Genomic DNA, 24849 nt, shown 5'->3' with positions numbered 1-24849 from the left:
TGTGTGGCTATAGGGGGCCTTTAAGACATTGTGCCCAGGGGCCTCTGAAATAATAATCCGGGCCTGGTAATGGGAAATTCAGATTTTTTAGCGAATATAAGGACTCTAAACATTGTGTAGTCAGCAATAGTAATTTCATTCAGTTAAATCATCTCCATGATCTGAAAAATGTCTTTACAGTAAAGTTTTGCAACCCATCTGAATCATTATTTACTTATTTAAATTCCATTCAGATTTTCTGTTATGAAATAAACTTACGTTTTCACCAGATCCCCTTGGTTTACTTGCGCTGCAGTTGTTCCAGTTCAGTCAAAGAGCATAGAATCACCAAGAGGCGACACACTTGTGTAATTTGGGAAACAGCCACAAGAGGGCGCGGTGGCCATTTTGGAATGGAAACTACAATAGAACAACAGCATATTATAAGTCCGTTAAAATAAACTATTAAAAGTGCTGATGATTGTGATAATAAGTGTTGTATTGTCGACTTTCAGGTTGCATCTCTGCTTTAATGCACTTTTTAAATAAATAAATAAAAAACAAAGCAGCTACTTGCCATGGCGACAGTAATGAGATCCAATGGATGGCCGATCACTTTCACTCCAAAATGGCGGAATCCAGAGCTGTTGCTGGGCGCTGCTATAGCAATGGAACGTTCTATTGAGTGACGCCTTTTGGTCATTCTAAGCTCTTTGGTTCAGTTCAGTCACACTGCAGGCTGTACTGTTTTAGTTTGGTTCACTGAATCACGCATGCGTAGTATTATCGGTTCACCGCTTCTCAATGTAACGTTGCTGTTCTAATAACTGAATGAGAGTATATTTTGGATTATTTAGAGTCAGAGGGGGTATTAGGCTTTTTATAAAGTAAGTAGTTTGTGGATAAGTGCTTACTGGAAACGCGAATCGTTTAAATGATTCAGTTTGATTTGGTGAACTAGTTTAACCGGTTCACTTAGAAGATCCGGTTAAAAAGATTCGTTCGCGATTGCGATACAGAAATAAAACCCATTATTGGGCACAAATGTGTTAAAGTAATAGTTTAAAGTGTCTGTATTTATTGCTGTCACCGTGCTGCTGTCATGTCCACTCGTTGTTTTAGTCGCGGTAGCAACAGCGAGGATGACTGGCGGAGAGCTGGCTCGATCTGGCCAGTGGACGCAGGAGAGGTTTGAAAGGGTCAAACACAAACACCTGCAGCGTGGATAATATTTACGTCAAAAAGGCTTACAGTAAGATTATGTACTAAATACATTTATAAATACGAAGAAGGTTTTTGCTATAATTTTAGTTTTAGTTTGTTTTGTATGTACACAATACAGTTTCAGTTAGCCTAGTTCTAGTTTTTTTTTTTAAAACTCTCGTTTTTATTTTTATTTCAGTAAACAACGATTATTTTACATTTTAGTTTTTGTTTTTTCGTTTGTTTTCGTTAACTATAATAACCTTGCTGCAATGAACCAGCTTTGGGGGACCCAGCTTGCAAAAGGTTGAGAACCCCTGGTTTAGAAGATCAAACTTTAAAAAAAAAATTTGATATATATTGAGTCTTATTAGATTTTTCTAAAGAAAATAGTAAATTTACTTCTTGATCTACAGCAATAATACGAGGAACAGACACTTTTGTCAGATATGTGGGATGAGCAGAAGTCTAAAATTGAATTTTCACTTACTAGTGAAAGAAAAGGAAGCATCCCGGGGATGTTGTCCGACAGGAGTTCAGCTCCAGCTCTGCTGGGGTGCAGGCCATCAGCATGGAAAAGCCTAGGACTCATTCAAAGAGTCTACTGAACCTTTAATTTTATCGACTGTAAGCAGAAAGCGCTTCAGAAACTATGATCTGTGTTGTGGGTGAAATGCGACAAACCATTTCGATCAGGATTGGAGCTCAGACTGCCACAGCACAGTGTCATTTGTCCCCACCTGAAGGTCGACAGCTTCAAAGCTCTCGAAAAGCAGGTACCTTAGCAAAAACATCCTTAACAGGAGCACCAGGAAAGCAGCGAGTGCACACATCGTTGCCTTTAGTAAAAGCTGCACAATCGTGACGAATGATGGAATCACCGATGATGGTCTTGTCTTGTCTCGCGGAAGTGTTCGAAGCAGCTCTCTTTGTGGGGATCTCAAAGAGAAGGAGGCAGAGGAGAACACCTGTAAAAATATATATCATGCGCTGTCATCAGGGAGAAAAGTGAGATGTTAAAAATTAATTATTAAAACTATTATGTTGCAAAAATCTCTTCGCTCTGTTAAGCAACCCTCTGGAAATGTTTTGCAAAGAATTACATTTTTCACAGGAGGGCTAATAATTTTGACTCTTCAACTGTATATTTATTAAAAGCATTGAGTTTATTGGTTTGGATTTTCATCGTGTTTATGCTGCTCTTATTTCAAGTGTGCTGCAAGTTTGAGCTGAAGCTTAATTTTGATTTTAAAAAAACAAAATGGCAAATCAAACTGCAAATCGTTATATCTGCCTTAAATCACAGTCTGCTGCAGCTTTTCAAACACTGGAAAGAAGCGCTCTTTGGCCTTTTGCTGTCTTACTGAAGGGTTTGGGTTTGTTTTTGGCTGCTGTGAACAGATACACCATCATCATCATTCCATTCGAATTCAGTTTGTCTTGATTTTTAGAATGCTTTTTTACTATGTAGATTGTGTCAAAGCAGCTTAACATATTTTTTATTTATTTTATTTGCTTGTTTATTTAACAGAGACAATACACATGATATTGTTATACAAAGACAACTGATGTCTCATAAATAGGGCATAAAGCAGAAAACTAATTTGCAGCTCTTGTCCCTGGTTAGGCTTTACATGAAAAATAAAAACATAAACAAGAAAAAAAAAACATCACAACAAACATGTACAGTATATATAGAGCCACAAACATAAAATGCAAATCAATCTGCAAACCAAAGAGAAATGTAAACTACATTGTTACCACATTGCACATGGTGGTGAAGTTAACAGATGAAGTTCTAGTAAATTAAAAAACGGTTGAACACAGTTAAAGTTCGGTTTAGTTTGGTTCACTGTAATGTATATGTCACCGCTGAACATCGAAACTCTGTAGAGCGACTCCACCGATCTGCAGCTCCACTGGTCACAAGCTAAGTGAGTGGCAATAGGGGCAAGGAACTTCAGCAATCAATACAAGTAGAGGAAAAAAAAAACACCTGGAGATAAACCAGTCTCGGCTGAGCACAAAAGTATCTCCTCTGGCCAAACGTCTTGTGAAGAGCTGCAATCTGGGCGCCGGAGGCTAAAGAACGATGGACGTCCCATTGTGGCACGAAGCTGCAGATCTCAAATGGTCACCAGCGGGTCATATGACCAGCCCGCGGCCTCCATGCGGTGACTGGTCTGTCACTGGGGTCATTGTAGGAATCAGTGTCATCTTTGTTTTACACCTCCAAAACTATTAATTATCATATCACGTCTGACAGTAAGTTGGACAACATTTATATGGGTACCACACTATTATGCCTTTAATGTGTGCTAAATTGTGAATGCTGTGTAAAAAGATGCTGACAGCCTCATCCTTGTAAACCCGCTCGAAGGATCTAGAAAGACCCAGTCGAGCCTGTGATGACCTCCAGTATTCCTTTCAGAGACGCTGAGGGCTGATGCATATATGCTGGGGAAATAATGCAAAAGTTTAAATCATGTTTATTAATCATGTACATTTTAAAATGTTCCAAGGTTGTCATAGCCGGGGGCGGTAATGGGGATAAGCTCCCACTATCTATAAAGTACCCCTATACGGCGTGCGTCTCAAATAGCCTCTGACAACCAAGTCCAGCTCCTGGCCTTCAAGTGTGGTTTAGCTACCAAACCCGGCGGAACTGTTTTCACTGACAGGAGAAGGGGCGCAGGCGGGTCACTGGCGCCTTACAACCAGTTGCTTCGGGGAGATGATATTCGTTAGCCTGGGAAGGCAGATCATCTAGGGGAAGGCAACCCTGTTTTCAAACCTCCGCTGCCTTGCGGCTATATCCATTCATGGAAAAGGCTTCAGGAGTAAACCTCGAGGAAAAATCCGGAGTCGGAGTCCCTAAGGCAGTTTAACGCTGTTTGCAGCCTCACTCTGGCAACTCCTGCGACGGCGCCGATACCAAACTGTAGCAGCCCTGCTGTTCCTTTGGATTTGTCGACAACGTGGAGAGGGGGGACCCGCTACATGGGCAACAGCCTGTCCTCCATAATACATTGCCCTGGCTAGTATCCGATCTCGCACACCCTGGAGAGGACACTCCAGCCTCGCTAGCACTTTGGCGTGGATACAACACGGGGAGCAGTAGTTTACCGGTTATAAGCCACAGCTCGGTTGGCGTAGAGCAAGGCGCCAGGGACTGCTCCCGACGGTGGGAGGGATCTTCGGGTCCCACTGGACAGTTACCGCCCGCCTCAAGCTGGGCAGCCCCCAGTCAATTAGGTACTGCCCCGCCACAGTCTGCTTTCCTCATTGGGTGCATGGGGAATAGGAGCATTTCGAACAGCAGACTGCAACCATCGCACCAGACAATAAAATAACACAGAGAAAGAGACCAGCTCTAAAACTGGGATGCTGGAATGTCCGTACAATGCTTACGGGCCTCTCCGAGGACTTACGGGGCATTGACGACTCACGAAAAACAGCTGTCATTAACAACGAACTACTGAGGCTAAACGTAGACATCGCTGCTCTACAGGAAACACGACTAGCAGACTCAGGAACTCTAAAAGAAAAAGACTACACCTTCTACTGGCAGGGAAGGGCCCCAGACGAGCCCAGACAGCATGGCGTGGCTTTTGCTGTGAAGAACAACTTACTGAGCATGGTAGAACCAGGCAGAAATGGTACAGAACGACTTCTTACCCTCCGCCTCAACACCACCACAGGCCCTCTCACTCTTGTCAGCGTGTACGCTCCAACTCTGAACGCAACACTGGAAACTAAAGATAAGTTTTATGGGAACCTAACATCTGTCATTAACAACATCCCTGATAAGGAACAACTTGTACTTCTGGGCGATTTCAATGCCAGAGTGGGTGCAAACCACGAATCATGGCCCTCGTGCCTAGGCAAATTTGGCATTGGAAAAATGAACGAGAACGGCCAACGCCTGCTCGAGCTTTGCGCTTTTCACAACCTGTGCATCGCCAACTCATACTTCCAGACCAAGCCCCAGCATAAAGTCTCCTGGCGGCATCCGCGGTCAAAACACTGGCACCAGCTGGACCTCATCTTAGTTCGCCGCTCAGCTATCAACTGCGTCCTGCACGTACGCTCTTATCACAGTGCTGATTGCGACACAGACCACTCCTTAGTGTGCTGCAAGATCAGGTTAAACCCAAAAAGGTTTCACCGTTTAAGGAAACAAGGGAATCCTCGCATCAACGTCAGCAGGATGTCGCAGCCTGATCTGACGCAGAAATTTGCAGAAACCCTTGTGAAAGAACTTGACACCGCACAGACAGGTGATTCTGCCCTGGAAATGTGGGAATCACTACGAAACACAATGCAACGCACTGCCCTGGCAACTTTTGGAAAGAGGACCACAAAGACGCATGACTGGTTTGAAGCAAAGGCCTCTACGATGATCCCATGCATAGAAGCCAAGCGTGCGGCCCTGACAGAATACAAGCGGTCACCAACTCAGAAGAACATTCAAATTCTCAGATCAACTAGGAGCAAGGCTCAACACATTGCCAGATATTGCGCAAACGAGTATTGGCAAGAGCTCAGCAACGACATCCAGAAAGCAGCCATAGCGGGGAACATAAGAGGCATGTACGACGGCATTAAGAAAGCGCTAGGCCCCACCCAGTGCAAAACGGCACCCCTTAAGTCATCTACTGGGGAAATAATCTTCGACAAGCAACAACAGATGGAGAGATGGGTGGAACACTACTCCGACCTCTACTCTAGACAGAACACGGTGTCCTCCGCAGCACTAGACGTCATTAAATGCCTGCCAACCATGGAAGAACTTGACGAGGAGCCAACAGCAGAAGAGCTCAGAAAGGCTATCGATAAACTGGCCTCAGGCAAAGCCCCTGGCAGCGACGGGATTCCTCCAGACTTGCTGAAACAGTGCAAGGATTCCCTACTGCACCCTCTTCACAAAGCCCTCTGTCAGTGTTGGAAAGAAGGGGCCGTACCGCAGGATATGAGGGATGCTAAGATCATCACCCTCTACAAAAATAAGGGTGAGAGAAGTGATTGCAACAACTACAGAGGCATCTCCCTTCTTAGCATCGTTGGAAAAGTATTTGCTAAGGTCATCTTGGCCCGACTGCAGAAGCTGGCTGAACGTGTTTACCCGGAGTCACAGTGTGGTTTTCGCGCCGAACGGTCAACGGTAGACATGATTTTCTCCCTCAGACAACTGCAGGAGAAGTGTAGAGAACAGCAGATGCCCCTATACATCTCCTTTATTGACCTCACCAAAGCCTTTGACCTGGTCAGTAGAGACGGACTTTTTAAAATCCTCCCCAAGATTGGCTGCCCACCAAAACTGCAGAGTTTGATTGAATCTTTCCACACAGATATGAAGGGAACAATCCAGTTCAACGGCAGTTGCTCTGAGCCTTTCAGTATAAGCAGTGGCGTCAAGCAAGGCTGCGTTCTTGCCCCCACACTGTTCGGAATCTTCTTTGCCCTGCTCCTAAGGCATGCCTTTGGTTCAGTAACGGAAGGAATCTACCTCCGCACCAGGTCAGATGGCAAGCTATTTAATCTTTCTCGCCTGAAAGCCAAGACAAAGGTACGCGAGACACTGATTAGACACATGCTTTTTGCTGACGACGCTGCAGTCACCACACACACCCAGGAAGAACTACAGTCGCTGATGACCCGTTTTTCCATGGCCTGCAAAGACTTTGGGCTGACCATCAGTTTGAAAAAAACAAATGTCTTGAGCCAGGACACTGCCACTCCACCAACCATCACAGTAGATGATTACCAGCTCGATGTCGTCCACCAGTTCACGTACTTGGGCTCCACCATCACCGATAACCTCTCCCTGGATGCTGAACTTGACAGAAGGATCGGGAAGGCAGCCTCTACTCTAGCCCGCCTGACAACCCGAGTGTGGACAAACCATAGGCTGACAACTGCAACAAAGATGGCAGTGTACAATGCTTGCGTCATCAGCACTCTGCTGTATGGGAGTGAGACATGGACCACCTATGCAAGACAGGAGAGGAGACTGAACACCTTCCACCTAAGAGGTCTGCGTCGCATTCTGGGCATTACCTGGCAGGACAAAGTCTCCAACGTCAAAGTCTTGACTCGAGCCGGCCTTCCCAGCATGTATACCATGCTCCGACAACGTCGCCTGCGCTGGCTTGGCCATGTGTGCCGTATGGAGGATGGGAGAATCCCAAAGGATATCCTTTACGGAGAACTCTCATCTGGGAAGAGAACAACAGGACGCCCATTTCTGAGATTTAAAGATGTTGTGAAGAGGGACATGAAGGCCCTTGACATAAACACCAAGTCCTGGGAAGACCTCGCAGCAGACCGCCTGAAATGGAGGTCCACCCTGACCAAACAGCTCAAGTCAGGTGAGAAGAACATGATGCGTGCGTCAGAGGACAAGCGAGTTCACCGAAAGGTGCAGAGCGTCAGCCAGGGAGCCACCTATCAATGCGACTGCTGTGGTAAAAAATGCCTCTCCCGTATTGGTCTCTTCAGCCACCAACGACGCTGTCTTAGACAATCAGTCATGCCTCAATATAAGAGCTAGGATACGTCATCCATGGTCAACACTGACCGACGGAGGCCTACTACATTTTAAAATGTACCATATGATTTTTAATATAACATAATATAGAATACTCAGCTACAATTGCATACCCCTGGGTAGTGAACTGCATACCATATAACAAATATAGATTGTATCCATAATAAGTTGAGCATGTGTGAACAAACTTACATTTTTCAAATTTTTTTTTCTTCTACAGGATGAATATTCCTCAAATGTAAATAAAATGTGCCTTTTCTCATTGACAGGTCAGAATATTTTTACTCTCAAGTGGTTCCAAACCTTTATGACTTTCTTTCTTCTGTTGATCACAAAAAAAAGAAGATATTTTGAAAGCTGAAAACCTGTACCACTTACTTCTATAGTAGGAAAGACAGATCCTATGGAAGTCAACGGTTACATGTTTCCAATATTTAAGTATTAAAAAAAACGGTTTAAAAAAAAATCAAAGATAGTGTTTGATGATTTAACTGCCTGCATTATGTAAAAAATATTCTAGCAATTACTAGCCCTTAAACAGATAAAACCATTGTGCAAAAGACCATTACGTAAAGTTGACTTTCAGAGACTTCTATTTTGAAATCACGGCAAATACCAAAACAGTGTTCTGGAGAATTCAGTTCCCCCTGTTCCCCCTTCACAGCGCATGTGCAAATTATTGATGAGAAGTTCGGATAATTTTACTGACTCGGATCTTTGAGTCTCGTTCATCAAGATGAACAAATCTTTTTTCGAGTCATTTCGTTCATTTGGTTCAATTTGCCAAAATATTATTAAAATGTTACGAATTGCTTGCAAATACATCTACAACTAGCCCAAAGGGTTGATTGCACAACAAATAAGTCATAAATAGAATATAAGAAGGAGAAAATAATAATTCAATGTTGAGCTGCTGTTTTGTCTATGAAGGTATTGTTTTCTCTTTGCTCAGCTCACCTCTTCATGTCTTTAAATGTCAGGGGTTCATTCATGTTACACTGACAGTCACATATAATCTTAGTCAATGCACAGTCTAAGCCGATAGGAGCCATGATCGTTTGTTCATCATGTGACAGAATGACTCAAACCCGAGGACTCGAGAGATGAACGGTTAAATTTTTTTTTTCCGGCTCTAAACGCATATCATTGGCCCGTGATGAACGAGTGACTCAGACGCGATAGAAGACTCGAAAGAGGAGTGGATCAATTCTTTTTCCGACTCTAAACGCGTATGATTGGCTTGTGATGAACGAGTGACATAGACCCGATAGGGGACTCGAGAGGTGAGCGGATCAATTCTTTTTCCGGCTCTAAACGCGTATGATTGGCTTCTGCCAATGTAATGAAGACTTGAAATTAATTATACTACCTGCACAAATGTGCGCAGAAATCGTTCAAGAACGACCCATCCCTAGCGCAATTTCAGTACATGCATGATGGCGCAACGATGGTGCCCCAGCAGAGCAAATCAGCAGCGTGGTGTGTGATAAACAGATTATGTTGAATTAAACATTAGGATGTTTACATTTGGGGGGAAGGTTCAAGATTGCATAGTGAGCGGTTGCATTAAAGCAGGCTCTGTGAATAATAGTTCAAAAATGTCCTAATTTTAATATTGATAAAAAAAACTTAACTAGTAGTCAAGTGACTTTAAGTTAAATCATCTTGAGGAACAGTTACAGGAGCATCACAAGTTTTTTCACCCAATTTCCTGTAAAGGTTCCTGTAAAGGATCATGGTCACAACTTGCATGCCCTAGAAGAGGCCTGTGATCAAGAGGAAATTGAAGATATGATCCAAGAAAATGTCAAAACTGAATACGGCCATACACCGCTACCTAGTCTAAATCCAAAAAAAGCAAAAACAAAGGCAAAGGACAGATGGAGAGGTAAACAAGCTAATGAAATAACAAATAAAGTAATTTTCGATGTAATTCAAAACTCTAATTAAAAGATTTGACGAGCAAAATCAATGGATGAAAAAAATTGAAAAGTCAATGGAAGAAAATGCATGTGTGGTAAAAGAGAATACGGAAGAAATCGGCGAACTAAAAAAGGAAGTAGCAGACATGAGAAAAGAGAACAACTCCCTGAGACAGCAATGCTTGGAGCATGCCAGGTACAAAAGAAGGTGGAATCTTAGAATGATCGTTCTTACAGAAAAAGAAAACAAAGACGTTAGAGAAACGGTGATTGGAATTCTTACCCGGCTAATTCTGAGATCAGTGGAAACACTCTGGCAATCGGTGAATATGGTGCATCGGTTAGGAAGAAGAAATTATGCTGCCACAAACAAGCTAGACTAGTAATCATACAGTTTGCAATGCAGACTGTGAGAGATGAAGTGTGGAAAAAAATCTAGAGATGCCAGAGTGTGTAAGGAGATGAACATTCAATTTAAGGAAGACTTCTCTAAGAAAGTAAAAAAAATTCATTTTGAAAACGAAATGCATTGATTTTATTTTTTTGTTGTTTGAAACAACTAACACTCATTTGGGGGATGGTGGGTCTCTAGCGGGGGGGGTCTTTGGAACGACCGCTGGCAAACGCTATGGATAAGCTCACCGGGGGCGTTGGTTAGACCCAGGGGAGAGCCCACCAAGCCATGCCCGGATAGAGACCACTCTCTCCGGCATGACCCGCGCCTGGAGGGGGGGGTAGCGCGTCCCTGGGTTTCGCTGACCTGCCGTCAAGTTTTCGATAACAGACACATATGAAGGACTTAGTGCAATTTCCGATTTCGCGGTTGATCGAACCAGGCCCCAAAGTCATTCAAAGAAGCCCCAGGAGATGCGTTCGAACCCGGGGGAGCTAGGTGCGCGTAACTGCCCTGGTTCAGCCAAAGACCCAGGCCTCAAAGGCAATCAAAGAAACCCCAGGAGATGCGTTCGAACCCGGGGGAGCTAGGTGCGCGTAACTGCCCTGGTTCAGCCAAAGACCCAGGCCTCAAAGGCAATCAAAGAAGCCCCAGGAGATGCGTTCGAACCCGGGGGAGCTAGGTGCGCCCTACTGCCCTGGTTCAGCCAAAGACCCAGGCCTCAAAGGCAATCAAAGAAGCCCCAGGAGATGCGTTCGAACCCGGGGGAGCTAGGGGTCCATTGCTGAGCTGCTAACCCGCCTCCCAGCGCTCATATTCCCGCAGCAAACATAAGACCCCACCGCTGACGGAGGCTAGAATGACGTGCGGCTGGTGCCCCATACACGAGCCCAGGGCCGGTGGTGACCCATTCACAAACCCAAAGACCGATTGGGCCACCAGCGGTACGTCTTGGCCAGTTGGGTCACCAGCAGCACGTCTGTCTGATCCATGCGGTTTGGAGGAGTTAGTGTCCCCGGGCTTAATAGTGGGGTGCCCGGGCACGGCTGGTGATTAGGTGCAAATCTGGAGGGTCCTTTGGAACCAGCGCTTGCCGCCGGAGGGTGTGTGTACCTCGGGCAGAGCGCGCAGGGCACAGGCCCCCCCCACCGCTGGATCTCAGAGGGCCCCAGGCCAGGGAGAGGGGCTGGGCTCGCTCCCCAAGAAGGGTGTGTGTACCTCGGGCAGAGCGCGCAGGGCACAGGCCCCCCCACCGCTGGATCTCAGAGGGCCCCAGGCCAGGGAGAGGGGCTGGGCTCGCTCCCCAAGAAGGGTGTGTGTACCTCGGGCAGAGCGCGCAGGGCACAGGCCCCCCCACCGCTGGATCTCAGAGGGCCCCAGGCCAGGGAGAGGGGCTGGGCTCGCTCCCCAAGAAGGGTGTGTGTACCTCGGGCAGAGCGCGCAGGGCACAGGCCCCCCCACCGCTGGATCTCAGAGGGCCCCAGGCCAGGGAGAGGGGCTGGGCTCGCTCCCCAAGAAGGGTGTGTGTACCTCGGGCAGAGCGCGCAGGGCACAGGCCCCCCCACCGCTGGATCTCAGAGGGCCCCAGGCCAGGGAGAGGGGCTGGGCTCGCTCCCCAAGAAGGGTGTGTGTACCTCGGGCAGAGCGCGCAGGGCACAGGCCCCCCCCACCGCTGGATCTCAGAGGGCCCCAGGCCAGGGAGAGGGGCTGGGCTCGCTCCCCAAGAAGGGTGTGTGTACCTCGGGCAGAGCGCGCAGGGCACAGGCCCCCCCACCGCTGGATCTCAGAGGGCCCCAGGCCAGGGAGAGGGGCTGGGCTCGCTCCCCAAGAAGGGTGTGTGTACCTCGGGCAGAGCGCGCAGGGCACAGGCCCCCCCCACCGCTGGATCTCAGAGGGCCCCAGGCCAGGGAGAGGGGCTGGGCTCGCTCCCCAAGAAGGGTGTGTGTACCTCGGGCAGAGCGCGCAGGGCACAGGCCCCCCCCCACCGCTGGATCTCAGAGGCCCCATCAATGGTTCACCAGCGGCTCCATCAATGGTTCACCAGCGGCACATCTTTACGCATCTAGCATCAAAGGTCCAACAGGAATACGTTATGCCTGGCGCTCACCGGGGCGTTGGTTAGACCCAGGCCCGAGCCCACCAAACCATGCCCGACGGGAGACCACCCTTCCCGGCCTGCTTGTCGGGACGTCCCGCGCCTGGAGGTTTTTGCCGGACACCCACAATCTCTGACCTGCCATCAGGTTTTCGGGGAAGGCGAAGAAATATGGACTTAGTCTCTGACAGTCCAGTCGCCAGACCCCACGGCGACTGATCGATAGGAGCTAGTGTGGCGCCCCAGGGGCTAGGCCCCCACCCAGGCCCCCCAAAGCACCAATGGGGTCGGCCTCTATGGGTGTGGCAGATCCTCCCCGTCCTGGGCGCTCTATCAGGGAGGCGTGGGGGTGTCCCTCCGCACACAGCGCCCCCCCTTCCCGCCCCGATCTGTGGGTAAAGGACCCAGATGGCCCGTCTGGCTAAATGACCCAGAGCTTGTCTGCTGCTCAGCCCGCCCGCCAGCCCGCCCCCCTGGACTCCGTTTCCCCCGCGCCGATACTCGGCCCGTGCCCACGCCCCACGCCCCTCGCCCTGCGAGGGCTGGGGGATGTTTGGTGGGTTCGGTCGAGTCACCCGGCGTGGTGAATCGAGGCCCCAGGGGCAGCGTAGGGAACGAGCTGGTGTGGGCTTCGATTCTACCCCCCGCCCGAGTGTGTGCGTCTGCATCCCGTCCGTCCGTCCGTCCGCCCGCAACGCCGCCCACCCCCTGGGTTTATCCTTGCTGGCTCCCGGCTGACCCCCACCCCGCCTACCCTGCTCCCGGGGGAGTGAGGGTGGTTGGTTGGGAGGGGAAGCTAGTGGACTCCGGCGAGGTGAAACGTGCCAGGGTCAGTGGTGCCGGGGTTACGGGCTGTCTGGACCCCCCTTTCGATGGTTGGTGCGTATCCCATGTTGGTTGTAGCAGGTCACAAAAGCTCCCGCGGCTGGCGCGTGTGGAGCTGTCCCCCCCCGATGGGGCTCAAACAATCAATCCCCTTTTTGGGGTGGAAAAAGTGAACGTGAATGGCTGTGGAAAAGCTCCCGCTGGCCAGAACAGCAAAATGAAGGGGGGATAGGGAGTGAGGTGGGACACCCCTTCCCCAACTCGAGTCGTGACAAGAGAGAGAGGTGTCGAACCGCTGACCGGGGCAACGATGAAGGGGCGGTGGGGTGCATTGTTTAACGGGACACCCCCTCTGGTTCCTTTGAAAAGGGGGGAAGGGAGTGAGGTGGACACCCCTCTCCCCCCTACTTGAGAAGTCGTAACAAAAGAAGGCTTGAACCGAATGGATCTCCGTAGGGCATCGGCTTACACCTCCTGGTGCGGGGGGGTGTCCTTCCCCTTTAAGAAATACGGGTCCACCAACGTCATGACGCGGAAGTGGACGCCGCCTCCGGCCGTTTGTTAACCGCCGCACGTGGCGTGCGGGCCCCTTTCCCCCTCTGCATTGGCTCTGGCACGGTCATGGCTGAATGTGCCCTATGCTTCAACGTCTACAGCCGGCTTGCGCCTCACCTGACGGCCGTTCACAAGGTGGCCAACTCGGACGAGAAGCGGCTGCTTCTCGCGCTGGCCGCCGGCCGCGTGGACACGCGGAAGACACCGTGCCCGGTCCCGGGATGTCGCCGGACGCCAGCCCGCCTAGACAGGCACTTGAGGCAGCACGCGGAGCTCTCGACCTCGGGAAGGAAAGAGGCTATGGGGAGGGCGAAACGCCGGAAAGTAGCTCGGGAGTTGCAGTGGCTGCGGTCCACCCAGCCTGCAATCCCCGTCGTGTCCCAGCTAGCATCGTCCTCCGAGGGGCAGCGGGACTCGGAGGACCCAGAGGCCGGCCGCCCGTGCGCCGACCGCGGCTGCAGGCGCGCCACCGAGCGCATACAGGCTCAGCTCACGGACCTGGGGAAACAGGTTACCAAGATGCGGTCCACCCTGCTCCAAATCACACGCCTCTACCGGGAGCTAAGGAAGGGAGAAGGGGGGAGAAGGAGGAGGAAGAGGGCCAGGAGAACCAGGTCGCCTCCTGCACCACCGCCTCCCGGGCGAGGGGCGGCCGGAGGTCCGACGCCCCCCGAGCCTCCGGAGGCTTTGGAGCCCACTGCCTACCCGTTCCCGGACCACGTCCCCGCGCTGAGTTGAGTATATTTCAGGCACGTCACTGTCGCTCTGCTGGGTGTGTGGCTTCGGGGAAGTTGACTCTTGGTTGTGCTCGTTCCACAGACCTTCTCTTGGGGGAGTTCGAAGGGTACCAACTGGGCAGCGAGCCCACCCCCCGCCTGCGGAACAACGTCACTTCGAAGCTGGGGAGAATCAAAGCCTTCCTTGGTTACATGGCCAGGGGCACCGCGGAGCCAGGGGACTTCCTCTTCCTCAACCAACCAGCCCGAATCCGAGCGTGGGCCGCCCGGCTAGGTCAGACGCGCATGGCCGAGCCCACCAGGCAGCACTACCTGAAGAACGTGGCTCAGTTCCTAGACTACCTCTCGGAGACGCCGCCGGCCGCCTGTCAGCTCTCCAGCACGGCTCTGGTTCTGATTCGAAGGGAGGTCAGAGCCCTCATCCGCGGCATACGCCGGCGTGTCGTCGTGCACGAGGTAAGGACCAAGCAGGCGAAGGAAAGCCGACTGATCCCCAAGGCCAGCCTGGTGCGCTGTCACCGGACCGCTGGGAGGAAAATTCCCGCCCTGCTAGGTAAGCAAGCCCTTCCGCCGTTCCAGCGATTCCCCCTGTTCGTTCTTCCGGGGCACCAACAGCCCTTGGTTCATCCAGCCACGTCTGTCTGCCCCTCTCCCCCGCGAATGGGACTCATTCGGGGGGGAAGGGGGGCAGACCGACGTGGCTGGATGAACCAACAGCTGCTGGTGGCCCGGAGAGGAATTGTGCGTTTCTTCTTCAGGGGCACCAGCAGTCCATGAACTGCTGGTGCCCCTGAAGAAGAAACGCACAATTCCTCTCCGGGCCACCAGCAGCTGTTGTTTGAGCTGCTGGCGCCCCGGAGAACAAGTCACCAGCAGCCAAGAGCTGTTGGTGACCCAGAAAGGAAATAGAACCGTCGGTGGTCTAATCTGTCTAATGTCCTTCACCAGATAGCCTCGAATCCAACCCAAGCACTAGGCAACAGTGGCGCTTCTATGGCTTTCTGACTGGCTACCTAACCTCCATCTCTGGGCACCGCTGTGGAGTCTTCCAGAATCTCACAATCCAGGAGGTTGAAGAGGCCTCCAGAAGCCCCGACGAGTCTGCTTATGTCATTAACGTGAGTATGGCGCAAGTAAGGTGGGGGTCACCAGTAGCATGCTCTCTCACTCACTCACTCACTCACTCACTCACTCACTCACTCACTCACTCACTGCTTGTTCTCTGATGTCAGATTACCACTCACAAAACAAACAGAGCCTTTGGGGCGGCTCAGCTGTCCCTAAACAGGGAGGAATACAGCTGGTTCCGCAGGTTTTTGGCGCTGCGGGCTGGTCTCCCCGGAGGGAGCCAGGCTACCTATTTCTTTTTCACTTCCAGAGCCAGTCCTTGTCGGACCCTGAACAAGTACTTTCAGTCTGCTTGGCTCAGTATGGGCCTTCCAGGCAAACCCACCTTTACTGACGTACGCACTGCGATCGCGACTCATGTGAGTAGGCATTGTGACGCCCCTGTAACTACCAGCGGCGGCTTCTATCCTAATCAAGCTTCTGTCTCTCTCCGACGCAGGCAAAGAATGCACACTCTTCAGAGGATCGCCGCAAGGTGGCGCAATTCATGTGCCATGACACTTCAACCTCAGATAAGTTCTACGCACTTCACCTCGGACCTCTCCAAGCACGCGAGCGCCGCAGACTCTTTGAAAGGGCCCTGGTGGAGGAGGAGGAGGACGAGGAGGAGGAGGATGGGGAGGCAGCGGGCACTGAAAGCCCCCCGCGGAAAGGGCGCAAGAGGACAGAGACTTCCGTCTCTCCCCTGGTAAAAATCACATTCTCTTTGGCGTGGACAGCAGAACGTGTGGCATTGGCTAACTGCCCTTTATGTGTCTCTTTTCCAGGAGGGAACCAGCAGGAGGACGCTGCCATGGCGCCCTGCCAGGGGGAAAAGCCAGGGCGCTCGCCCGCTCGAACAAACAGAAGACTCTGAATCGTCCTGAATAAATATTGTACAACTTAACGGTCAAATGGTGTTCAGTGTCTTCATTATTCCTTTTATTTATTATCTGTGTGGTAAAAGTAAATTCAGTGGGGACAAAAATGAGCCCTGTCTTCTTAGTTCAACGCTGTATGCCTGCTGCGTCCAGGTCCTGCCTTGGCTACGTTCCGATTGGGACAGATTAGCCCTAACTTGTGTGTTAAAAGTGTCACGTGGGATGCCCTCGTCCAGGTTCTGCCTTGGCTACGTTCCAATTGGGACAAACTATCCCTGCCTTGTGTGTTAAAAGTGACTCGCGGGACGCCCCCGTCCAGGTTCAGCCTTGGTTGATAGCTCATAGGGAGAATGAATCCCTTTTGCAGCACAAGGGGGTGATGGGCTGGACAAATCTGTCCAGGTCTGCAAATGCTTTGAACGCCCAGAAGGCCTTGAGTCCAATTCTGTATATTAGCAAGCTTCTCCCGGGACAGCTCGGTCCTTAGAGATGCATGAATAGGTCAGGACAGGGCAGCTGTGGAGTGGAGGTTAACTTTATGGAGGAAGATCGCGAAGCTCTTGCAAAGTTGTGGCCAAAAGTGCAAGAAGCTAGAAGAATGGGGAAGAGAGCCTTTCTAAAAGAAGACTATGCACTTATTGATGGACTCAGAGTTGACCCGTTACTGGAAAAAAATGAATAAATAAAAAGGTTACAAGTAAGCACTAATGAAAATAAATAAAAAGGCCTAATATGAGATGGAAATAAATGGTTAAAAGTAGAAAGAATAAGGTGTTTAACTTAAAGTAATAATATTTGACTTAGCTGATATGGTTTGGTCTTTGATAGGTTAAGGACAAGGACAACAAATTCACTCCTGCACCTAAAAGTGGAGTGTGTGTTCTGAGAGTTTGGCTATTTGTTTATTAAAACTATGTCTATCGCTTTTCTTTCGTTAAATGTTAGGGGGTTAAAGTGTTAAGCGAAAAGCTATTTTCTTATTTTACAAGAAACAAAAAGTGAACTTTGTTTTCTTACAAGACACTCATTCTGCCTTAAATGATGAAAGATTTTGGAAAATTCAATGGAGTGACTTAGCCTTATTTGCACATGGTTCACATTCAGCTGGAGTGATGATTTTATTTAACAGATTTGAAGGTTCTGTAATTGCGCATAAAGGTGATGCAAAAGGCTACTGGTTAATGGCAGCAGTAGAAATTCATGATAATTGTTATATTATACTTTTGTATTTATGGATATAACAACAAAGTGGCCAATAGAGAAATGTTTCAGAAAGTTATTAATATGATTAATGAATGGAAAAAATATATTTAATACAGAAAATGTAATAATAGGGGGAGACTTTAATTTAGTTGTTGATTTATGGCAAGATATAAAACCTTAGAGAGGTTCACATTCTGTGTATAATGATGTTATATTAAATTTATGTAAAGATACAAATGTGGTTGATTGCTGGAGGGTAACTTACCCAAAAAGTTTTCAATACACATTGTTTAATTCTTCAAGAAATGAACATTATTAAAGATTAGATTATTGGCTAATTTCTGGTGAATTATGTAAAAATGTTATAGAATGTAAAATTTCAGTCCCCCCTTTTACAGATCATTGTATGGTTACTCTGTCCTTAACAGTGCTTAAGAAGCCTCAAAAAGCATACAATATTTGAAAGTTTAATAATGACTTGTTAAACAATGATACAATTAAAAGGTGCTGGCTCTCATTGATGGGATTGAAAAACTAGATATGCCAAGTTTAAATAAATGGAAATGGTTTAAATTTAAGGTCAAAAGAAAAGCAGTGGGTATAGGTAAATTTTTGTCATTAAGGAGAAAACAAAAACAGAGTGAACTGATTTATGAAATAAACACATTGCGAGACAATACACAAGAATCACAAGAAAACTCAACAAAATTACAGCCATTGAAATCTCAATTAAATCAACTATTTTCAGGGAAAGCTAAGGGACCTTATATAAAATCAAGAGCACGTTAGATCGAAAAAGGAGAAAAAAGTTCTTCATATTTTTTTGGTCTTGAAAAACAAAAACAAACAAAGAAAAAATTGATGAACTAAAAGATTAATGAAACTATAATTAAAAATTGAAATATAATTCAAAATGAAATTTGGACCTTCTATACAAATTTGTATAAATGCAAATATAAGAAAGATGACTGTGATTCCTTGTTTACGAATATAAGAGAAAAAAAAATACATAATTAAATGAGGACAAATTCTTAATTGAGGATGACTTGACAGTAGAATAAATTAATATAGCTTTAAAACAAATGAATAATAACATGTCCAGTGACATGCCCCCCCCCCCCCCCCCCCCAAAAAACATTATTAAGAAAAAAAACTCTGAATTTAGAAACAGTTGAGCTCCCCTCCCCTCCTCAATGTGGTTCAGTCCACTGTGTGCTGTTTTGCTGTGTATTTGCTAAATGAGCACTGTGCTACACTGGGCAGACTAACCCCACTGTATAATTATAATAATAATTTTGTATAACCATTTTCTATTAAGTGACTCAATTAATTTGAAATTAAAATGTTAACCTTTTTTAATTCTTTGTTTTTAATGGTGTGATTATTTTTATGATAGTTTTGCATTCTTTGTGTAAAGCACTTTGAATTACCATTGTGTATAAAATGTGCTATAGTATCAATAAACTTGCCTGGTAGTATCATGTACTGGATAAAATGACTAAAAACTGAAAATCTGAAAACAGATATAAGATAATTTTTCAGTGCAGCTAAACGCCAAGCACAAAAAAGTTCACATATTAAGGCAATTTGGCTTTAAGAATGAGTGCTTATGAAAATACGAATGTCACAATATTAATCACAGGCAAAGGAGAAATAAATGATTGAGGAACAGGCAGAGCAGGGCTCACTGATTTACAATATGATCGGTCATTTTAACAAGTGTAATGTAAACAAGTATGGAAAATGTCTTTTCCTGCATTTATTCTGCTTCTGGAGTAAGTCTGTTGACTGTAAACAACACAACAAACAATGCAATAAATAGTTTTAAAGAAAAATTTGCTTTGTCATTGAACCTGAGAAAAACTTTAAAAAATAATTATAATGACGTAGTCTCCATGCTATAATAATAATGATGAAACCATTTTTAACCGCAGGGACATATCTTTATTAGTACAATTGGGCTGTATTATTTGTGTCCCCTTAAAAAATGCTTGAAAGAAATTTTATATTTATTGTCCCCCCCTACTGTTAAAGCAGATTTACGCCCAAGGGTTCACCATCCTCAACTTAAAGAAATAACTATTTGTAAATATGAATATAAAATTACTCAATTTGCGGATGACACAGTAGTATTTTTAAAAGATAAATTGATTTGGTCTTCAGGAAAGTGGGAGGGTTAGAACTTTTGCTAAAATGTAATTTTGAGGTTTTAAAATTGCCAATTAAGCTTTCAAAGTTCCACAAACAAATTTTGGACTATTGGAAAAAAGCTTTTACTCAAAATTTTAAACCACATTGCTCTGTGTTGTGGAACAACTGATCCATTACTGTAAATAGAAAATCAGTATTCAAACAAGAGTAAGATAGAAACGTTTTATATGTTTTAGATCTTTTAGATGAAAACGGTCTAATTCTTCAACATAATTTATTCATGGAAGAATATGAGATAAAATGATAATTTAGAAAATTAAATTCTTTAAGTAAAGCTATTCCTATTGCTGTAAAAAAAAATACATAACACTGTTACATTATCAAAGGTTTCTACAAAATTACCTGAATTAAAGATTGGAGAAGTAGGTATTGCAGATAAAAAAATGTAACAATAAAGTAATTGGGCATATTTTAAAAAGTAAATTATTTTCAGATTTTAATACACCATCAAAATTGAAACAGTTTAAAAATAATGTATTTAAAAAAACTATCGTAAATATCTTAAATGGCCAATTCTACTGAAAATGAAAGATATGCAGTTTAGGATAATCAATAGTACATATCCAGCAGCAGAAATTTTACGAAATAAAAAAATTCAGATTTGAGGTAGACCCTTGTATTTTTTTGTTCAGATGAGCCTGAAACCATAGAACATTTATTTTTCTCTTGTCCAATCACAAATAAATAAATAAAAAATTGGCAGGACCTTTGCAGTTGGCTAAACAACAATATGGATACTGACATTCCATCCCTAAATTTGATTAAGGTTTTGGTTTACACAGATGGGACCCCCAAAAATTCATTGATGTTAAACATTATTATTATTATTATAGGTAGATATTATATACACAAAAGTAAGTGGAAAAACAGCAAACCCTCAATAATTGCTTTAAAAATTAATGTAAAACATATTTAGAGTCTTTAAAAATCTTAATTTTAAATATAATAATTTTTTTTCTTTTGTGTAAACTCCCTTAGTTTTTTTTTCCTTTCTTTTTAATGTCATGCATTAAAATGTAAATGTGATTGGAAGTGTGTATATATTGTTATATGCTGTTTTTGTTACCCATTTGAGTTTGTAAATTGATAAATGTTCAATAAAAAATAAATAAAAAATGTTTACATTTTTAAACGGGACTTTGCCGAAAAACATTTTTCCAATTATAAATTACACACTATATTTTAAACACATCACTAATTCTTCTAGTTAATGCAAATATTATTTATGAGCTTACTGTATATGTATATATATATATATATATATATATATATATATATATATATATATATATATATATATATATATATATATATATATATATAAAATTTACAGAAACACTTATACCATTTTTACAGTGCAACATTTTTAAAAAATTTGGTCAAGGTGTTCATCTAAGATTTTTAGAATTATACTACAAAATACAGAGACACCCTTTTAGATGTTATAAAATCAGACTGTTGTCATCTGCAAAGCATGCACTCTTTACAATAAAAGCACAGGAAAAGACAACTTAAGAAAAACAAATGTTTATTTATTTAGATAGACTTGGCAAAAAACAAAACATCTTATGGATTTAACTAGTGCAAGCTGGGCAGAAATATTCTTTGCATACTGGTGGTATGCAGGCTGGAAAATGACCAGCCAAATCCAGCTAAAACCAGCTTGACCAGCCTGGTTTAAGCTGGATATAGCTGGTTTTGGCTGGACTCACAGCTTGGCTAGGCTGGTCAAGCTGGTTTTAGCTGGTCATCTCCCAGCCTGACCAGCTAAGACCAGGCTGGAAATGGCTGGAAACTAGCCTGGAAGTGGCCAAAACCCCTCTAAAACCAGCCTGGTCGACCAGCTAAAACCAGCCAACCAGCTGTTTATATAAGCATATAAATATATTTATTAACAATAACCAAAATACTAAAATAGACTTATAATTTTTCATCTAATAAACCATAACATTGTTGGCTGTATGTTATATGATGAGATATTTCAAATAAAAAAGCATTTAGACAAAAATAAAAACTAATGCAAGCAGAAATGTAACTAATAGAAACACTTGATAAGGTATTATAGCCTAATGTACTATTCACTCTTCAAATAAATCTCATTATCAATCACATTTTTTATGGCAACTAAAATAAAGTGAACTAGTGTCTGTTGTCTTCCACATTGTTGATGAGATTGTGGAGGACATTTTCCCTGCCATCATCTTCATTTTGAGAAGAAGCTGTTCCACAGGGCCCCTGAACACACATATTGTCATTAAGTACTTCAATTACTCTGTTGTGGTAATACTATAGTTGCTATGGTAACACAAAAAGTGTAAGATAAACAAATGATCCAGTGCTGTAGTTTTTTTTTACAATATGGGGTAGATTGTACTACAATTCACCACACTTTACTGTAGTAAAACTACACTTTATATTTAATTTTATGAGTTCACTATTCTTAATACGACAGTATGCTTAAGTATTCATTGTAAATACTAGCCTAAAACATAGGCAGTATACCTCACACTCAAAAACACTAGTATTTATTATAGAATTTATCTTAACCTGTAAGTAAATAGTGTAGCAATATATAAACCATATAAAAATTATTGGGATAACAATTAAATAGGAGGATCTCTGGAGAGCAACAACAAAAAGAAGAGGAAACACAAGACACAGATTGTGAGTCTGCATCATCTGACGGAGCGAGAGCAGTTCGTTAGCAGGTCGTTAGCCCAGCCAGTGTTGAGTTAACGCGAGGAGTTTTGTCCACAGAGGAAACCGGCATGTTCACTTGCTCGTATTACATGAATGAGCTTATGACATTTCTCTGTGAAATAACGCCATATGCACTTACGTCCGTCTCGCGAATGCACTGTCATATGGCATTTTCATCTATTTGCCGATTTTCCGCTGCGCGTACTGCGAACCGGGCTGAGCCAATAGCCCCGGACCTTGAGCTCAGAAGCTGAAATCATTCCGCATTCAAAGTAAAAAGGTCCCATAGCCAGAGGGAGATTAATGACAGCACGCACATATATTCTCTAGCCACGAACAGGAAATAGAACTGCGGTATTTTTTATTTGTTAATGTCTTGTGGGTGAAAAGTGTGTTGTAATGCACACGTTACTGAACATGTACCGAGTAAAATATTACTGAAAATGTATTAGTAATGCCTTACACTACTGCGTTACAGGAGAATGTAATACATTACTGTAATACATTACTTTTGTAACGCATTACTCCCAACACTGGTGGTACCACAGGTTACATCCATCACAGGCAATCTGAAAGATACATTATAAACAAAAAATTTGTCATTAAAAGTTCTAAGAATATCTGCCACTTTAGCAATGCCTTAACACAAGTGTGCAGTGTTTAAAATATTACCCAAGCTGAGGTTTGGTCATAATCACTTAGGTCACTGAGTCCACAGAAATGACAAAGTTCCTTTAAATCGTTTAGTAAATAGATTCACCAACATCAGCAATTCACAAGGATCAGATTTATATTAAAAGTCATCTTATTATAGAATAAGAAAACCTGAAACTACTGCAATTAACTAACAAATCAATGTTTTTGAAATAACTAATCTTGACCGTTTTCCTAATTCCTGCACAAGAGTTTCCGCAATTTCTCTTCTTATTTTGTCCATGCCCTTCTTTGAACTATAAAGGTGATTGCCTCATCCTTTAAGAATTTTTTTCTGCAAACTAAAAAAAGAACCATTTTAAAAACAAATACAAGTCAATTTAGCAACCTCATTTTCCATACCTTGCATACAAAAACATCACAAAATGTGCTGTCTTTTTGCAATGGATGAGGAACCTGTCCCCTTTATCTGTCACAGGTCCACCTTTAAACTTTGCAGCCTTTACTCCTCAAAAAAGCTCTTAAAAACAAAAAATCGTTATGGTGTCTGTTCCTTTTATAGAAAATAATATTAATAATAATTTCTTTCTTACCTTGTTGCTTCCAGACACTTCTTTATTTTTTTGGGAGACTCTGAACACTATAAGGGGGAAGCAATCAATAATAAATACCTTCCCTTTTGACTGGTTATGTCGCTGCACGCATAAGAAGATGTATGCATTAATAACCTACACATTTAAAAAAAATAAATGAAAACCCTCAAGCAATTTACGAGGATCTTGGTTACTTCAGAATTACAATTAATCCTTGGCTGGAGCTGATCTGTGCCATGATGGAAGTGTTTAAGAGGCAAAATTGGCATTATTTGATTACATCGTGAAATTTGGTCATTAACTCTACCTGATCTTCCAGTTCTTTGCCAGGGTTTAGCTGTGCCAAGTCCATAGAAAAGATGTTGTATGGCATAATTATAGCCACCAAAATGCAAACATTTTGGTTCTGGACAAAAGCTTCACTATGGCCTGGTGGTGCTTTCCCAGAGACTGGAAAGATGGGCAACTGACCAGAGGCGCTACTCTCAAATTTACAGGGCTTGTGCAAGGGGCTGGAGAAGGTGCAGTTGAATGAAGTGCTGTGCATCGGGCCGGAGGACTTGCCTTCAAATCTAGAGGGCTTGTGCATAGGGCTGGAGAAGGTGTGGTTAAATGAAGTGTTGTGCATGGGGCCAGAGAAGTTGTACTCAAATCTAGAGGGCTTGTGCATGGCGCTGGAGAAGGTGCAGTTGAATAAAGTGCTGTGCATGGGGCAGGAGGAGTTGTGCTTAAATCTAGAGGGCTTGTGCATGGGGCTGGAGAAGGTGCAGTTGAATAAAGTGCTGTGCATGGGGCAGGAGACCGTGTTAGACTAAGCCTCTTTACCTTTTGTGGAATTCTGGGTTCTTCCCTTAAAGGGAACTAAATGATCCAAATTAATTTAGGGAAATTCCACACCCCTGTCATTAATTAAACAGGCACTTTCCCCCTCCAATTTCAAAATTGTAAATGCCCCCCCAAAAAAACAGAATCCAATTTCCCCCCTTTCTCTGCTGACTTCTCACATTTTTTCGTAGCACTCTTTGACAAGCAGCGAAAGTGTGCACAACAGCCCCAGATTAAGCGTTTTCATTAAGAAAACACTTAATGATAATACCTTGTGTACCACTTAAAAAGATATACAAGTCACAACCATGCTCGACTGGCATGGAATTATAATCTCACCTCTGTATTGTGCCATTCATTTTCTCCATCTACCCATTGGTTTGTGGATGGTATGGGGAACAAAGACTCCACTCAA

The 24849-nt window shown here is 44.8% G+C and overlaps 1 protein-coding gene and 2 long non-coding RNA genes across 4 annotated transcripts in view; 2 read left to right on the top strand and 1 right to left on the bottom strand.

Annotated features, from left to right (window-relative positions):
* The window catches only part of LOC148679633 (uncharacterized), a 114782-nt gene that overhangs the window by 64013 nt on the left and 25920 nt on the right, over positions 1-24849 (bottom strand). The gene's annotated exons all lie outside the window — the stretch shown is intronic.
* LOC147841730 (uncharacterized) lies at positions 1430-18570 on the top strand. Its single transcript, XR_015502611.1, has 3 exons — positions 1430-3682; positions 7771-10151; positions 16793-18570. It is a non-coding gene; the product is annotated as an uncharacterized LOC147841730 (long non-coding RNA).
* On the top strand, positions 12360-16282 carry LOC147841731 (uncharacterized). Of its 2 annotated transcripts, XM_087273591.1 has the most exons (6): positions 12360-14256; positions 14343-14813; positions 15209-15378; positions 15493-15747; positions 15828-16076; positions 16156-16282. In XM_087273591.1, the coding sequence occupies exons 1-6, from the start codon at positions 13590-13592 to the stop codon at positions 16252-16254; spliced, it is 1911 nt and encodes a 636-aa protein (XP_087129717.1). In that variant the 5' UTR covers positions 12360-13589; the 3' UTR covers positions 16255-16282. The 2 variants fall into 2 exon arrangements, with proteins under 2 accessions (XP_087129717.1, XP_087129716.1); XM_087273590.1 differs by having other exon boundaries at positions 13518-14256; positions 15493-16076.

This window comes from Danio rerio, chromosome 11, assembly GCF_052040795.2.
Source record: "Danio rerio strain M-AB ecotype USA chromosome 11, GRCz13ab, whole genome shotgun sequence".
NCBI lineage: Eukaryota > Metazoa > Chordata > Actinopteri > Cypriniformes > Danionidae > Danio > Danio rerio.
The sequence above is the reverse complement of the archived record's forward strand: the minus strand, read 5'-3'. Positions and strand labels throughout refer to the sequence as shown.

What these genes read in the sequence shown, in the direction of transcription:
- LOC147841731 (XM_087273590.1), top strand. Translation starts at nt 13,590, where the DNA reads ATGGCTGAATGTGCCCTATGCTTCAACGTCTACAGCCGGCTTGCGCCT. An exon ending in GAAAATTCCCGCCCTGCTAG is followed by an intron (nt 14,814 to 15,208) that starts GTAAGCAAGCCC and finishes GTCCTTCACCAG; the next exon opens with ATAGCCTCGAATCCAACCCA. An exon ending in AGACTTCCGTCTCTCCCCTG is followed by an intron (nt 16,077 to 16,155) that starts GTAAAAATCACA and finishes TCTCTTTTCCAG; the next exon opens with GAGGGAACCAGCAGGAGGAC.